The sequence below is a fragment of the Ambystoma mexicanum genome, chromosome 6p, assembly GCF_040938575.1.
Source record: "Ambystoma mexicanum isolate Mex_15411 chromosome 6p, UKY_AmexF1_1, whole genome shotgun sequence".
NCBI lineage: Eukaryota > Metazoa > Chordata > Amphibia > Caudata > Ambystomatidae > Ambystoma > Ambystoma mexicanum.
Window position 1 is genome coordinate 1,522,691,261 of NC_090935.1, and position 16,376 is coordinate 1,522,707,636.

Genomic DNA, 16,376 nt, shown 5'->3' on the forward strand with positions numbered 1-16,376 from the left:
ATATGTCTCTGACATCTTCCAAAAATCGAGAGAAACACTGAAAGAGAGTGAAATAAATGGACCCAGCAACAAGGCGGGGGGGAGGGGGGTGCAGGGGTGCCTGAAAACTAAAAGCACAGAAATGACTACAGTCTTGGCAGACGTAGGTGGAAAAAAAGAAGAGAGAAGAAAAGAAATGCCTGAAACAACTGGCAAGATGTCACATGGAGGAAAACAAGCTTTGAAGAAACCGATACATTTGTATTCATCTATGCCAGATACAGCATGATATTTGGAGCAACGATCATGTAGGGTTTTAGGAGACAGAGGGAGAAAAGGAGGAAGAAAGGAGAGAAATAAACTTTCTAGCGAAGTGAGGGAAAATGGGAAAGAGGTGAGTGGTAAGAGCACAGAGTAGACATCAAGTTACACCTTTTTATGCCACTTCATATTTTGTTCTGCCTTATCAGACTATATTATCTAGATTATGTGATGTTGATCTAGGTCATGTGATGCCACGTCAAGCTCAGAACTCGCACTTCACTTGTCCTATTCACTTGAAGATATTCCAAACACAGCCCGACTCAACCTTACATTGGGAGATGATACAATGAATTTGGACAGGCGTCACCAACTCGCATAGGCAGCCACACGCCACATTACAACATTACAACCATGCTCGTTGCAACTGCAGTATTTGGACAGACGCCACCAACTGGCATAGGCAGCCACACGCCACATTACAACATTACAACCATGCTCGTTGGAACTGCAGTATTATCATGCCAACAAGTGATAGTCTACTAGAACAAATACAAATGCTAGATGCCTACCAGTCTGCAATTCTTTTACTCAATTAAATGTATTATGTATGTGTGCCCCATACAGATGGAAGAAACCCATAAATGTGTGAGATCACCTCTCTAAAAGCCAGTACTAACTTCCAATTAACCTTGCAGCGTTCGACCCTAACCAACACCAAAACCTCCTGCACCAACAAAACACTAAACACTCCATGTCAAACACCCTTCACTACAACCTCCAAGCAAATGACATGCATGCATGAACCTTACTGGGTAACCACAGGAGCTCATACTTGAAACCAAACATACCCATTCCTGGGTATGCAGAGGTGGGTCTCACTTGCACTTCAGGGTTCACAGCTGCTAGAAGCTTGAAGTTATGTAGCTCCTGGTTATAGTCTAGGGGAACCTGGTTAGCTTGAAACCAACAGCAACCAGGGGCTACTTTTCACTCCTGGGCAAGTGGTGCCATACAAACCTAGCTATATTATGTTAACTGTATATGTTTGGGAATGTATATAAAAGGAGAATAAAGAACACACAAGGGACATTTAGAACAGATTTATGTTAATATATAAATGGACAAAAAGTTTACTCTTCCGCAAACGTTAGATTTGCGGCACATTATGTTATAGTTCCTGGTTCCACAGATGTAGTTCCTGCCCTATTGGTTATATCGGATACCTAGGAGCTTCTATTTGCCCCTGGTCAACCAATCACAATTTCGACCCCTGAGGTGCAAGGTAATCAAAAATAAATAGCATTCACAGTGCGATAGAAGGGTGAAAACTATAGTAGAGTCCTTTGTCACAGCATAGTAAAGGGGGGAGGGACGATTATCTTCCTGCCATGCACACTGTACAATCTGTCAGTTCATGTCACATCCTCTATAACAGAATAGATAGATCCTGAATTGGGATGGGGTCAGAGTCCTTCTTAATTCCCAAATTTCTAAACATTGCCAGGCAGTAAACAGATAACTGGAAAAGTCATACCTGCAGGTGTCGCACACTGCCATGTCAAAGTAGTTGCTGAGGTAGGAATCCATGAACACTTTGTCACAATTTTCACAGAGTAAGTAATCAAACTCCAGCACTGGTCCTGTGAGAAGCACAGATGTCTTTGAATGCCGTACTCTTTGATGATCAGTTCAGTTAGCACAGTGAAAAGAGTATCCCATTTACCTGGTTGATGCACAACTTTGTCCACCTTATCTTGCTCTTCATCCTCCTCTTCAAGAAAGAACCCTCCACCTGTGTCTACAATCTTTGGCAGGGCTTTGGAAATTGCTAAAGGAGGGAAATAAAAAACTAGGATCACATAATGACACCAACGTAACATATGTGTATATAAGAGTGTTTTAAAAAGTTAAATCGCATACACTGGCAGATATCCAAACCATGATTTACTCACAGATTTTAGTAGTATTCCACTTTAAAGACCTACAATACCTCTTTGCATGCATTTCACAATAAAATATTGAGAATACATTCCATGATTTCGAAGTGTGTTTTATTTCCATTTCAACAAAACACTGAAAACCCAAGAAAGTAATCGAGATAATAGGGAGCGTCTTTAGACTTGGTTAGGTAATAAACATAAGTAGCCGGTTTTTAATCCTCCTATAAAACATGCAGGGTACAAGAAACAAATGAAGAAGAATGATTTGCATAAAAAAGCAATAAGAACAGCATTTCAAAGTTGCAGCTACAGAAACCCTTTTTTGTCCTAATGTATACATCTGCAGCTTCGGGGGAAGAGGGAAAGACATGGTCGGCAGCCAGCCACTCACTATGTGAGTATCAAGTGCTCCTGGCTGCCTAGGCCCGCTAAAGGTATGAAAGGCGGAGTGCTTGGCAGAGTGTCATTGTGGATACCTTGGTACTGGATTAACCAAGTTATGTTGTATCCAGTGAGAGTCTGTTCCGGTTTCCACCAACAGAGGTGGTGCTGCACTTCATATACCAGCTTGGTATATGTTTGGCCCAGACACTGGAAAAACCAGAGCCATAATTGGGAAATTCTGTCCTCTTGTACAACGGAGTATGCCGAAGGAACCACTACCTAGGATGGCCTTGAAGAGGGCAAAAAACCTTAAAGAATACTTAACACATGCATGGTGTGGCAAGAGAGGCACAAGGAGTACTCTTTGGGTCTTGCGAGATCATGGGCCACCACCCATGTGGTAACTGCATGGTATGCCAGCTTATGAAAAAGATCAAATTGTTCGAAATAGCAGGCAAGGAATGGATCCTACGACATTTTTTGAATTGCAAGACATGCAAAGTGATCTATGTAATTGAATGTCCTTGTGGCTTGCGCTATGTGGGGCAGACCACAGACCCCATCAACAAAAAGGATTGGAGTACACCGCTCGAGAATCGAGTGCAAGGTTCAAACGGCTCCCCTGGTTACACACTTTACTGAGCTACAACATGGTCCAGATGATTTTGTATGGTGGGTGGTGGACCCAGTACGCAATAACACCAACATAAAAAATGCATCAACATATAAGGAGGATTGGTGTATATACAAATTACAATCCAACCTGAATGAGATGGTACCGTCACTGTTGGACAGGTAAAGATCCAACAAATAACTGCACTACTGGCGTAGACTTATGTGAGACTTCATGTAGCACATATATTCCAGGCCCATAACCGCCAGCACAGCAACTAAAACATATACTTATGTGAACACAAATGTGTGACTCCATTTGGGACAAGACTGATACACCGACTCCTTGCAGTCAACAACCTGCTTTGACACCACCCAAAAACCCACCCACCCACCCACACACACTTAGAACCCGAGTGCCTTCCAGAGGGCTGAATTTAACGGGACGGTAGGCATATCCACCTTAACTAGACGACCAGGCTAATATGGCCGCTCCATTTACTGGCAGCTCTGGGTTTCACAGTGTAAGCTTCACAGTGATGGCCAGGTTACCTAGGCAAGCTCTGCGTCTGGCCGATAAGCATCCCGACCTATAACACTTCCCGGCTAACATTCACATTTTTACCCCACTGCAGCTACATGCAATGACACAGGCCCCAGGCAGACTACGATTTTCCACCACCTCTGAGTCCGGTAATGGCCTTTTTACAGCTCGTCATGTCGATCTCTAGAACTCAACCCCGAGGGCTGACATCTCAACCACTGGCCTTCCCTCTTTCGTCCCTTTGTCTCAGGACGCACCCCTGGCATTCCTGAAGCACGATGTTCACGCTGATCTCACAGTTAGCACCGCCATCTCATGAGCAAGCCTAAAGACTTGTCCAACACCCTCCATCAGGGTTGTTCATTAGAGGTCAGAGAACTACAGCCCAGTATAGAGCCTGATTTAATTTTTCTTACTTTCCCTCAGTTTTTTCTAACAAACTCGTCCGTGCACGTGCATATATGTTGAACAAAAGCACCACAAATAATTCAGTGTGCACCTCTTATCATAGGGGCACCCAATCCAGTTCAGAGGAAGGCAGTAGAAGTGGATGCCCCTGCCGAAACATCTCAAGCTAGAACCAGCACTCCACACCTCTGGCCCCGCTTTCCATCTGCTGCTAAACACTAGCAACGTTGACTATAGGATTGTCACATAGATTCGTTGAACAAACATTAGACTACGAATAGCCCTGGGTTTTTGATACTTACTGGGCATAGCAGAGGAAACACACAGATAGTTTAATTCGAGACATTTAATTTAGACTCAGGCTCTACAGACACATCATAGATGTAGACACCAGAATCAACTATATGCTTCCTAATGCTTTTTGATTGTATGTCTGTTAATGGTGTTCTATGTTTTTATTGTACTTTGTACCGGTTATTGCACATTGAATTTAATTGTCTTTTTTTTATGCATGTGATTTGTATTATGTCCAAAGAAAAGAATTGAAAAAAAAGAAGATAACTAAGGTTTGAGGAGCAACAGTAATTGGGTTCCGAAACTTCTATTTAAGAACAAAAAAGAGATAATAAACAACAAGGGCAATTAGAAAAGCCTGACCTAACAAAAATGAACCACGATTTATGTATTGCATGAGTAATTAATTGCAAATTATCCAGAAGGGAACCACAGTAGGTACACTACGTAGGGATGACTAAATGATAGAGAAACAAAACTCGTCTTGGGAATTATCTATTAGGACTCCCCTTAAGTTATAATCGTAGCAGAGTGCTTGGCAGAGTGACATTGTGGATACCTTACCCTGTTATGTTGTTATCTAGTGAGAGTCTGTTCACAGTTTCCATCAACAGAGGAGGCGCTGCACTTCATATACCAGCTCGGTGGCAGAGTGTCATTGTGTCACTGTGGAGCAGCAGAGGTGCACTTGCATATAATTTAAAATGACAAATCTGAGACGTAAAGACTCAAGTGATGAAGAACTGGCATTACGTTCTGCCATACTAAGCAGAAATAATTCAGACAGGACTGGTCAGACACTATTGACCAATTGAGTACCTATAGTTCTTATAGAAAATATGCAGAATTCCAGTTAAAAAAAGGACGAATTGTCTAGGTACTTACAACATTTTCCTTGTAACAAAATGCCTAATATCTACCTTTGCTTTTGCCTAAACCAGATGCCAACGCTGGAACATATAGGATCATGGAAAGTCCATAAACAACCGAGGCGTGATTGTCGCTTATGTTGGGTTGTGGACATGCCAGAGACATTGAAACACTTGGTTATTGCTTGTCCAACTATGATTAACCATAGGGTGTTTTTTTATTTTATTTTTTTAAAGGAAAAGACTCCAGCGGGAACGGACATTGCAGGGGATACGTTTTGGTCTCGCCTTACGCGGGGAGAAAATGTCTCTATGATATTAGCATTGTGTAGATTTCTTCAGGAGAGCTTTTCCTGAATTGTAAATCATATGATGTCCAAGATGCATGTAATTGTTGTTATAGGTATTTTTCCCCCTCTTTCTTTTTTCTTTTCATATAGGATTCCGTTTTTCTTTTCTTTTGTAATTTGTACTTTTCCTTTTTCTTTGCAGTGATCATTTTAAAATGGTTGTAAAAGATTTATTTTAAACCAAAATAACAAACATATAAAAAAAAATTCAAAAACAAAAACGGGTACGAAAGGTGGCATTTAAACAAACTGTAAAACTCAGATACACATAGGTGCAGCAGATGGGTGATGAGAAAAAATTATTTGAAAGCTATGTCCGGTGGTGGCAAATGTGAACAAGGTGTCTGCCAAGACGAAACTGTGTAATGCAGCTGGGCTCGCGATATGGCTATTTATTTTATGAACTGGTTTATTTGGATAAAACCTACACATTACAACACACAAGGAAATTATTACAATATTATTATACAAAATCATTTCAGGTTAACACCATCCTCATAACTTTCTCATGCATACATTTTTATTTATATCTATTTAAAAACATTATCTACATATATGCACACATTTCCAAATCATTGTCATTTCAAGATAATCAAATTAATGTGGTATAAATATTTGATCACTGCTATTGTCAAAGATAGCTTGTGACCTGTCGACAACGCTGCCAAAATTCTTTTGAGGAGAGCCAATCTAGTTTCTGTACAAACCTTCCAAATAATCCTCATATTGGTTAAAATCACACACTGAATTATAAAGTGGTGTAGGGATTTGCTAATGTTCTGCTCAGAATATCTACAAGCTGGGATTTTGCTTTTTCATTCAAGAGACTTCACCCGTTAATAACAGGTTCAGCCTAAATCGTAGAAACTGGGTTCTCCAGCATGATTTCAGGAAATGACATAGGTATCGAGGTAGATCTTCCAGTTCCCCTGCCCCCCTCCCCCCACCAATAGGCAATGCCCTGCCACTGCTCCTCTCCTTATGAGATCAATGGTATTTATTATTGAGTCGCTTTCAAAGAGTTTTTTTTATTGCGAGCGGCTGATGTACTAAAACATTCCCAATGGTGGCTAAAAGGCTTTCACATTAAGCCCTAAACTGAACAACAGGATATTTACCTTTGTTGATAAGAGTTTGTAGGTCATTATTCAAAGATCCCACCGGTGGATATATGATCAATTCATAGAGCTATAATAATATCCATTGCAACCAGCCATCTAATGAGACTAGGCCTAGTTCATAGTGCAGTCTCGCTATGGATGGGGAACAAGGTAGTTGCAAAGTTTTGTCCATATTAGATCTTCTATTTTTTCTAGGGCCACGCCGTTTACCGGGTTCCGCTATGAAGTATGATGAGGACAAGATATGATTTTCTGCGCTTGGGTTGGACGCAATCCCCCGGTGGCTGTGTCACGGCAGATAAAAGGTCACCGGGCAACTCGGAGTAAACCATTATCAAGAGGCAGTGCTTGAAAAGCACCGGATTTGGTGAGACAGGCACAGTGTGGTCCTAAGATTATCATGTTTCTTTCCAAGCAGCACTCATAAGTAGCAGTTACACCTCTGGAGGCTCTGAAGGCCATATTAATGGATTGAATTGATCATTTATTGCTCAATAGAGCACTCCAAGGACCCCACAGGGGCTTCCTGGCTAAAGTAAAGACTAAGTAAAACACTCAAGTATGAAAAACCACAGTAAAACGGATGCAGAAATAAATAAAATAGACTATATTCTCCAAATGTCTACCAGAAGAAAATAAATGTGGCATATCATGTGGGAACCATCCGTATGAATTATAAATCTGGCTTAGCACGGCAGAGTGCAACCTTCTGCCATTTCCCATCAAGTGCTACCACTTGGGCTCACAATCAACCACTTCCCAGCAGGATAGGCAAATCAAGGGATCACCAGCCTCAATTAGTATATGGAGGCTGTGCCCAAAGCACATCTACTCTTAGATGTTAATTGCAGGTCTATCAATACATGATCAAGGCCTCGCTCCGCAATTGCCCATTTCCTGGATCAGTTGCAAGATCCCCTAAAATGATGTTTAGCAACGTTATTCACAGATAAAAAATGTTTGTCTGAATTTCGTGAAGTGCTTGTCACCACCAGAAAATGCTTGCAAGATTCTGCCCCTTTCACAACCCTAGGCAAGTGCAATTCAGAAGGATTGGGGAACACCATGGAAACAAGAGGTTGGCTGAATCGAAAGCTAGAGGTGCCGTATGAGGTCTTGCTTCATGTACGTGTGTTGCGTTTTTCTAAAATACAGAAAAAGGTGCACCATTGAAATGCAGGTCATTACCTTGTCGCCTGAGAGAGAGCACCCGACATAGGAGACAGATTTTTCCACAAACTTAACATCCATGGAACTGCATAGGCTAAAATCTGAAATGGCTGAAGAACTGGGTTTTGACCAACTTTAAATTAACAGAAACACATGCTGAAAGTCCCTTTTCTAAATAAGACTGTCCATTTACCTGGAAAGTGTCCCATGCAATTTCCAATGAAGCATCAGATTGTGAAAGGTGCTGCTTTAACTTTCCATTATCTCATTTAGAGCATGTGAGATAATGTTAAATATACATTGTGTGTTGTTTATTCCAACAGTAGCCAAAAACAAAGGACTGTCCTTTCAAAAATATGTCAGAAAAATATTGCGATACACTTATAAATGTAAATAGAAGCCTATTGTAAATTTATGAAGTGTTAAAAAACGGGATATTTTACTATTTAATCTGCATGTTAGGATTGGTTTTGTTATGTTATGTTATGTTTCTTGGCATTTGTATAGCGCCTTATGTATAATTGGTATGACCTCAAAGCGCTGGTAGGTTGAACGCCCTCGGGAACCGTAGTTCAAGTCAATAGTGAGAGAGTGTCGTATATGGTGCGTGGGTGCACCGGATATGTGTGCAGCTGGTGTAGTTGTTGGATGATAGCTGCATCCTAGCGATAGGTGTGGTGCTGAGGAAATCAGCTGGATGTGTCCAGTCTGGTGGGTGGTCACCCAGACTGGGTTCTGGCTGCGTTAGGCCTGAGGGACGCCTATGCAAACAGCTAGCCGGAAATGTGCTCAGCTATATGGGTTTTATTAGGGTGATGAGGTGATCATGGAGTCGTGTTCGTATGTGAACAGCTAGGCCGAATTAACAGGGTTATAGCTGTGTTCTGGTTGAATGATGGTGTATAGTAGAGAGTAGGCGTAGTGGTGTGATATGGTGGTTATCACCATAAGCACCTGAGACCAGGCACGGGAGCAGGACAGTGGGGACGTACATAGCAACATACATATATATAGCGACAGGATGGATACAGGTATTTATGGGATACAGATATATATGGGGATACAGGCAGATAGCATATATAGGGGATACAGATATATGGTAAGGACCTGGTGAACAGGTGTTGCCTCCATCCGCTATATCTGCGACATCCACGCAATCCGTAACGTCCACGCCATCCGTAACGTCCACGCCATCTGTTCCGTCTGTTCCATCCACTCCGTCCGTTCCATTCAGTCTATCCGTTTCAGTCACTCTATCTGTTCCATCCACTCCATTTACTCCTTTATTTTCTCTACTCGACCAACTCTGACAGTCTGTTTACTGTGTCTATTCACTCCATTTACTCTATTCATCGACTCCATTAACTCCAATCATTCCCTCTAATCCATCCATACTGTCCTATCATGTGTGTGAGCACCAATTAGGACAGCTTCGTTGTGTGTTTCGTCGTTCGGTTGCTGGGGGGTTTGGACACATCTTTGCGTGGTTATTGGTGTTAAGGGAAGAGCCACGTTTTCAGTAGTTTGCGGAATGACAAGTCTTCGGCGAGTCGGATGTGGGGTGGAAGCGAGTTCCATAGAGTGGGTCCCAAGGCTGAGAACCAGGATCCTCCTATCCTGACTGAGTTGGTGGTTGGTATCACTAAAAGGAGGGCAGAGCTTGATCTTAGAGTGTGCGGTGAGTGGTAGGGTTTTAGCTTGTCTTGCAGGTATAGAGGACTGGTCTTGTGCACTGCTCGGTGGGTGATGCATAGGGTTTTGAAAGTGGCCCTTTGTCCAACTGGGAGCCGGTGGGGAGTTCTGCGAGCTGGAGAGGTGTGATCTCTTGGGCCGAGTGCTAGTAGCATTTTAGCGGCAGCGTTTTGTGCGCTTTGTAATTTAATGAGGTGGCATGCCCGTACTCCGAGATAAAGGGAGTTAGCGTAGTCCAGTCCCGACATTACAATAGACTGAATAGCGGCAAGTCTGTAAGGAAAGGAGAGGTAGGGAAAAATGTGTCTAAGAATTTTGAGGTGGTAATGACAAGACTTAGATACGTTGTTGATTTGGCAAGAGAGGTTAGGTCAGAGTCCAGAGTGCATCCAAGGTTTTTTACTGTGGCCGATGTGTTGGGTGGATTGCCCATGGATGTGGCCCAAAGTAAAGGGTGGGGGGGGGGAAGCTTGGTGTTGCTGCACACCATGATTTCGGTTTTAGTGGGGTTTAGGAGGTGGTGGTTTGTAGTCATCCAACGATCAATGTCAAGGAGGCAGGCTGCGAGGTCAGGCTGAGAGTTGGATTCTGAGTTGAGGAGTTTTAGGATTATTTCAGTGTCATCGGCGAAGTTATAGCACAGGATTATTCCAGGGAGGGTGGACATATAGAGGTTGAACAAGAGAGCTAATAGGCATGCTCCTTGTGGTACTCCAGTATTAACTGGTCGAGCGGAGGAAGCAAAGGTGGAGAGGGTTATTTGTTTCCTGTCGCTGAGGAAGGAGGCTATCCATTTGAGAGCGTTTCCAGAGATTCCTAGGGAGTGGAGGCAGTCAAGTAGGATTGAGTGTTTAATTGTGTCGAAGGCGGCAGAGAGGTCTAGGAGGATTAGTGCAGTGCATCCTGCAGAGTCTGCGGTGATCTTAAAATCGTCCCAGATTGAGGCCAGAGTGGTTTCGGTTGCGTGTTGTGGTCTGAAGCCTGATTGTGCGGGGTCCAGGAGGTTGTTGGATTCGACAAAGGCATTTAGTTGGGAGTATGCGGTTCGATCGATGAGTTTTGCAAGGAACCTGGTGTTTGAGATGGGGCGGTAGTAGTGGATGAGAATATTTCTTTGAGGACTGAGGCGGGGCAGGGGTTGAGGGGGGAGCCAGATGGTTTTCGAGCAGAGAGAAGGTCAAGAAATGTGTCTCTCAAGATTGGTGTGAACGAGTTGAAAGTGGGTGGAGTTGTTGCCGTGGCGGGCGGGGGGAGGGTGATTGAGAGCAGGCGGATTATGTGGCAGTGAGAGGAGGGCCAGTTTGTTGTTAAGAGAAGTTGTTCTGTCGAGAGCAGTGGTGTAGAGGTGGAGAGAGAGAGAGTCGCAGACGGATTGAGATGGGTGGATTGGGTTGAGGTACAGATTGGTTTGACGAATTCAGAAATTATTTTGTGGAGTTCCTTGCTGCAGTTTCCACAGTTGAGAATTCGGGAGTTGTAGTGGGCTTTTTTAGCTTATCGGATTTCAGCTTTGTAGGGGAGATGGTGCAGGGCGAGGGTGGATCTGCTCAGATTGGTTTTATTTTTCCGCCATTTGCGTTCGAGGGATTTATTCAGTAGTTTCACAATTTTCAGTTCTGGTGTAAACCATCTGGGATAAGGACCACGGCGAGGGGAGGATTGGCAAGTGGGGGTGAGCAGGATTAGTGAGATATTGAGCCAAGAGTCAAAGGAGTCGATGGGGGCACTGATTTTGTTAGGTCACCCCACCCTGCTGACCCGCCTGTCCCAGATTGGGATTGCGGGTCAGGTCCTAGCATGGTTTTCGTCATTCCTGGTCGACCGCGCTCAGGTGCTTACTCTCCCTCCCCATCTCTCCTGTTCCTTCCACCTTACTTGTGTCCCACAGGGCTCTGCCCTGTCTCCCATTCTCTTTAACATATACATCTGGCCCCTTATTTGTCTCATCCGCTCCCTCAGCGTTGGGTGCTTTTCTTATGCAGACGACACCCAGTTTCTGATTCGTCTTGAACTAGCATCTACTGAGGTGTCATCGTGCCTCCATCAGTGCCTGACAGCAGTAGGGGAGTGGATGCGCCGAAACTGGCTGAAGCTGAATGGGGACAAGACGGAGGTGATGGTGGAGGGTGCCCCCCCTGATCCCTCCCTCTGAGTGTCCACTTTCTGGCCCTCCTTTTTGGGTCCACTACGTGTTCCAGTGACAAAGGTTAAGAATCTCGGTATGACCCTCTCTGCTACGCTGTCAATGTATGAACAAGTCTCTGCCGTGTGTAAAGTAGGTCATTTTCATCTTAAGATATTGAAGAAGGTTCTCCCGATTTTACCAGTCTCTCTCTATCCTCCGGTTGTCGCAGCCATGGTGCACAGCCGACTGGACTACTGTAATTCATTATATCTTGCGCAGCCTAAAGGCTTAATCCAGCGGCTTCAGCGCCTTCCAAATCTGGCTGCACATATTGCGACCGGCTCCCCCTATGGTGCTCAGATGACTCTGGTACTGCATGCTCTACACTGGCTCCCTGTTAGTCAGAGAGTTGAGTTTAAATCACTCTGCATTGTCCACCGAGCGCTCCATGGTCTGGGGGCAGAATATCTTCAGTCTAGGTTTTTCCGCTACTTCCCCTCTCGGACGCTGCGCTCTTCATGAGCCGATCTGTTGGTGGCTCCTCCTTACCGTCGTGAACGGATTGGAGGTCGGGCTTTTTCGGTGGCTGCGGCTCAAATGTGGAACAACTTGCCACCGGAGATTAGGTCCATATCTAACCATTTAGCTTTCAGAATATCTGTGAAGACCCTGCTATTCTAACCTTGCATTGGCCTCTTACTGGTATTCCTCCCTCTCTCCTTCTCAGCGCCAAGATACCTCTGGTGACAGTGCGCTTTAAAAGTTTACATAACATAACATGGTTAAGGGTTCATTACGTGGGTTGGTTGAGGGAGGCCTTTGAAGCAGGGCATCAGCGAGGTCAGGGAGGATCTTAAGTTTCTTCTAGCATTTGCGGCGGATGGGGGGAGTTGGCTCAAGGATGGGCGTGGAGGCAGGCGAGCGGATGATGAAAGGGACAATGAAGTGATCAGACCAGATGAGAGGTACGGGGGGGGGGGTTAGATGTATCTGGTCGTAGGAGATAAAGATGGCATCAAGGGTGTGTCTTTAGAGTGAGTTGGGCTGTTCATGTGAAGGCGGAGGTTAAGCGCCCAGTGAGTGGGTCATGGGGTTGGTGGGAATGTCCAGCCAGATATTGAAGTCCCCTAGAAGAGCCTTGGATGGTCACTATAGAGTCACAGAGGTTGGTTGTGAAATGTCTGTCATAGCCGGGGGGTCTGTTGATGATAAGGAAGCTGTGGGAGAACTTTGTGGGGAGTGATAATTTGACGAGAAGGGATTCGCAAGAAGGAGTGCTTGTCTGCCGCGGGTGTGTGGGCAACCGCGGGGGGTGGATTCTGAGGTAAAGGAGGGTGAGGGGGGAGCATGCTCGGAGGGGGGTGGGTGGAAGGGACAGGAGAAACAGAGGTCTTTGGATGGTTGGCGCGCCATCGGGCTCCTCTTGGCTTGGAAGTTGGAGTTGGATAGGTGGTGGGGTGAGATCATGGTGGTGGCTGGGCTAGTTTGAGATGTGAGGGGGGAGGTGAGAGGCGCGCCAGAGTGAAGCTCTCATTTTGGATTTAGCTGGGAGGGATGGAGTCATGGTGAGGCGCAGGGGGAGTTAAGGCTTGGTTGTAATGTCAAGAAGTGTAATTCAACACAGTGGATTCACAGCACAGTGAAATGAATGGGGTACACTTAATATCTCTTGACCTTACACACAAAGCAATACAATAACACTTTAGTGGACGCTCAATGTTGTTTGGGCACACTTTCTAGATGCAAGATTCAACACAGTGACAATTTTGCAAAGAGACAGTGAGATTTTAGGGCACACAATGTTGTTGGGCACACAATCTAGATGCAAGATTCGACACAGTGAAGCTTTTAGGGCACACTCAATGTTGTTTGGCACACTTGCCAAATTCGAACTTCAACATAGTGCCACTATTAGGGTACACTTAATATGTAGCTGCACAATTTAACAGTAAAAGTTTTAAGTAAGAGTGGTAGGGCTTTCTGGAGTGAAGCGATTGCTTCAGTCCCCACCCATGCCACACTTACTTTTCTTGGTTGTTGCTGGTTGACGGCAGGCTACTGGCTTCTTGTGTCTCATGCGGAGACCTACAGATATGATCTGGAGCCGCCGCTGTAGGAGTCGCCCTTTGTCTCAGGCCCTTAGTCGCAGGGCTGCACAGGCAGAGGGCTGCCCTGGGAGGGTCGGTTAGGACCAGAGTTCTGACCAATCACGGCACAGTGGGCGGGGTTGGAGTCGGGAGGGAGAAGGGAGCCAGGAAGGGGAGCAGGGATTGAAATGGGGCAGGAAGGGTCCCACAGGTGCTTGGCTATCACAATTCTGGTCAAATGGGTCGGACGGCAGAAATTAGGAGCAGCACTCACCTTGTTCCCACACGTGAAGAGAGGGAAGCGGGGCCACAACACTAGGGGCTGGAGGACCAATAGGGTCGCAGGGCGGGCTCCGGAGACGGGATTACCAGGAAGCATGAAGCAAGGGTTTTGTTGTTTTGCCAATGCTGGTTTTGCATATTCTTCAGTGAACTTGAATACAGGCTGGACTCCCATTCAACAATTCATCTATATTGTTGATAGGGGAGGCTTAAGGCTCCAGGAGACTAGCGTGGCCATCTAGAGGCTAGAGACAAAAACCCCTGCTTCTCTTTTATCAAAGAAACACATTAACTTTAGTACACAAAAGGATCTTTTATTCAGGGCACAGTAAAACAGGTTATATATGTATCTTTACATTCCAGTAGAGCCAAATATTTATGCTAGAAAAAGATAGAAATCTAAGTAGAGGCCTTTGAGTCCATCTTTGAAGCATCCAAGGCCACTTGACATTCTCTCTCCCCAGAAAACTAAGCATCTGAAGAAAATGAAAGCGCAAACAAAAGAGGCACATAAGCTAATCACATTAATTACTGACTGAATTCTTTTCAAAAGGGGAGTCTGAGAGCTGTTCAAATGACTTATTATGCTAGCACAAGGCTTAAAAGAGCACAATTCTAACTATTTAAAATTAGCATTGTTTGATGAATTCAAAAATGAGGAGTAACTACTTCACAAGACTGAGGTCTAAAGTTAATAAAACGTGTTTCAGAAAACCTGAGTGCTCTACAAAATGAGACTAGATGAAATTGTAATATTTAATAACTGAAAATTATATAAATAATTGCACACATTACTGCGGCATAAGCTTGAACTTAGCTTGACCGTGCAAATGTAGAAATCCACGTGATCAATAAGTAATGTTGCTACAAGGAGATATGGCAGAAATATACAAGGCCAAAGTTGCTCAGAACCCACTTTGTCTCATGTGCAGAAATATTATCAACTAAGGGAAATATTCCCTGGGCGTGTCTGCATATTAAGCAATTCAATAGAAAGACTGGACCAATTAAAAGAAATGTGATGTCCGTATAACATAGGGATAGGAATATTACACATTATGTAAGCAGAAAAACATAAGGAATTGGAGCAGCTATGGGATTGTGAAGGCTGAAGAAAAGGGAACCCATGTCCCAAATGGATGAGTCCTGAGCTTGATTAACAATTGGAGGTGATTGGTTTTGTCTAGGAGGGATCCAGAAGTAAATTCTACCAGATTTACAAGCTGACTGGGAATTGCGTGGAAGCTCAGGGTCCATCCTGGCTCTGTGACTTTAAAGTCTCCCCCTATCCTGCTAACCTCTATCCACTTCATCCCCCTCTCCCTCCTTTTCCACACAGCTTGCTGATTGGCTGCCGGGTGTACCTCAGAGAGTCTCACAGGTCCCTGGAACCCTCACCATTCCTCTTGCACTTGCCTTCGGGCCTGCACTTGCCTCATCACTACTGCACTTGGTCTCCCCTTCCCCTCTCCTGTACCGTCTGCACTTGCATGATCTGAACGTACCATGCCTTGAAGATGGTCCATCTTCCCTGGCTCCCCTCCGTGCATGGTGGCACCTCAATGCACTTGGAAAAACTGTAGAAACGTTGTCAGGCGTAGTTGCTGTTATCTACACTGTTAATTGTATTATATGCACTTACTCTGCCTGTGCAGACTTCTATCATTCAGAATTTCAAGGGCTCTGAACGACTGTTGTTTTTTCCCCTTGTTCCCTCCCTCCTTGAGCGCTCTGAAACACTTGCCTTGTGTATAGGTGCTTTACAAATAAACATTACCATAGCAAAACTTTATTCAAAGTGAGCATACAAATTCCCCAATGTAATTAGAAATAGGCCCCCTAAAATCAGTCCCCTGCATTCTGCTTTCACTGTATTCAAAGGTGAGATTACATTTAAATAAGAACAAATAGTATTTGTTTACCTTTCTCTATGCTGTGTACACAGTGTAGAACAGATAGCATTTCCCAACAGAGAGAGCACAGTGTTTTGCATACCAAGGCCAACTAAAACCCAATCATGGGTATTTTCATAGGAGTAGTCTGACACCGGATTGATGGAAGGTGTACAATTACCCCGACTGATTGATAATTTGTGACCTTTGAAAGCCATACATATTTTAAAAAGACATATGAAAGGGAGCTATAACTGGGCCATTTCCATTAAAGAAAGATGGAGCTATCTGTGGAAGAGCCGTGGTCATGGCTAGCAGAAGCATTAATGGGCGGCCATAATTATTAGATGAGCTCCCCAGAGA

General features: G+C 44.4%; 1 protein-coding gene across 1 annotated transcript in view; it reads right to left on the minus strand.

Moving 5' to 3' along the window:
• The window catches only part of XPA (XPA, DNA damage recognition and repair factor), a 214,963-nt gene that overhangs the window by 126,179 nt on the left and 72,408 nt on the right, over positions 1 to 16,376 (minus strand). Inside the window, exons 3-4 of the mRNA XM_069626385.1 lie at positions 1,967 to 2,071; positions 1,778 to 1,883 (exon numbers count right to left, since the gene is read on the minus strand). Of these exons, the coding sequence (XP_069482486.1) occupies positions 1,778 to 1,883; positions 1,967 to 2,071 (211 nt within the window). The remainder of the gene's footprint in view (positions 1 to 1,777; positions 1,884 to 1,966; positions 2,072 to 16,376) is intronic.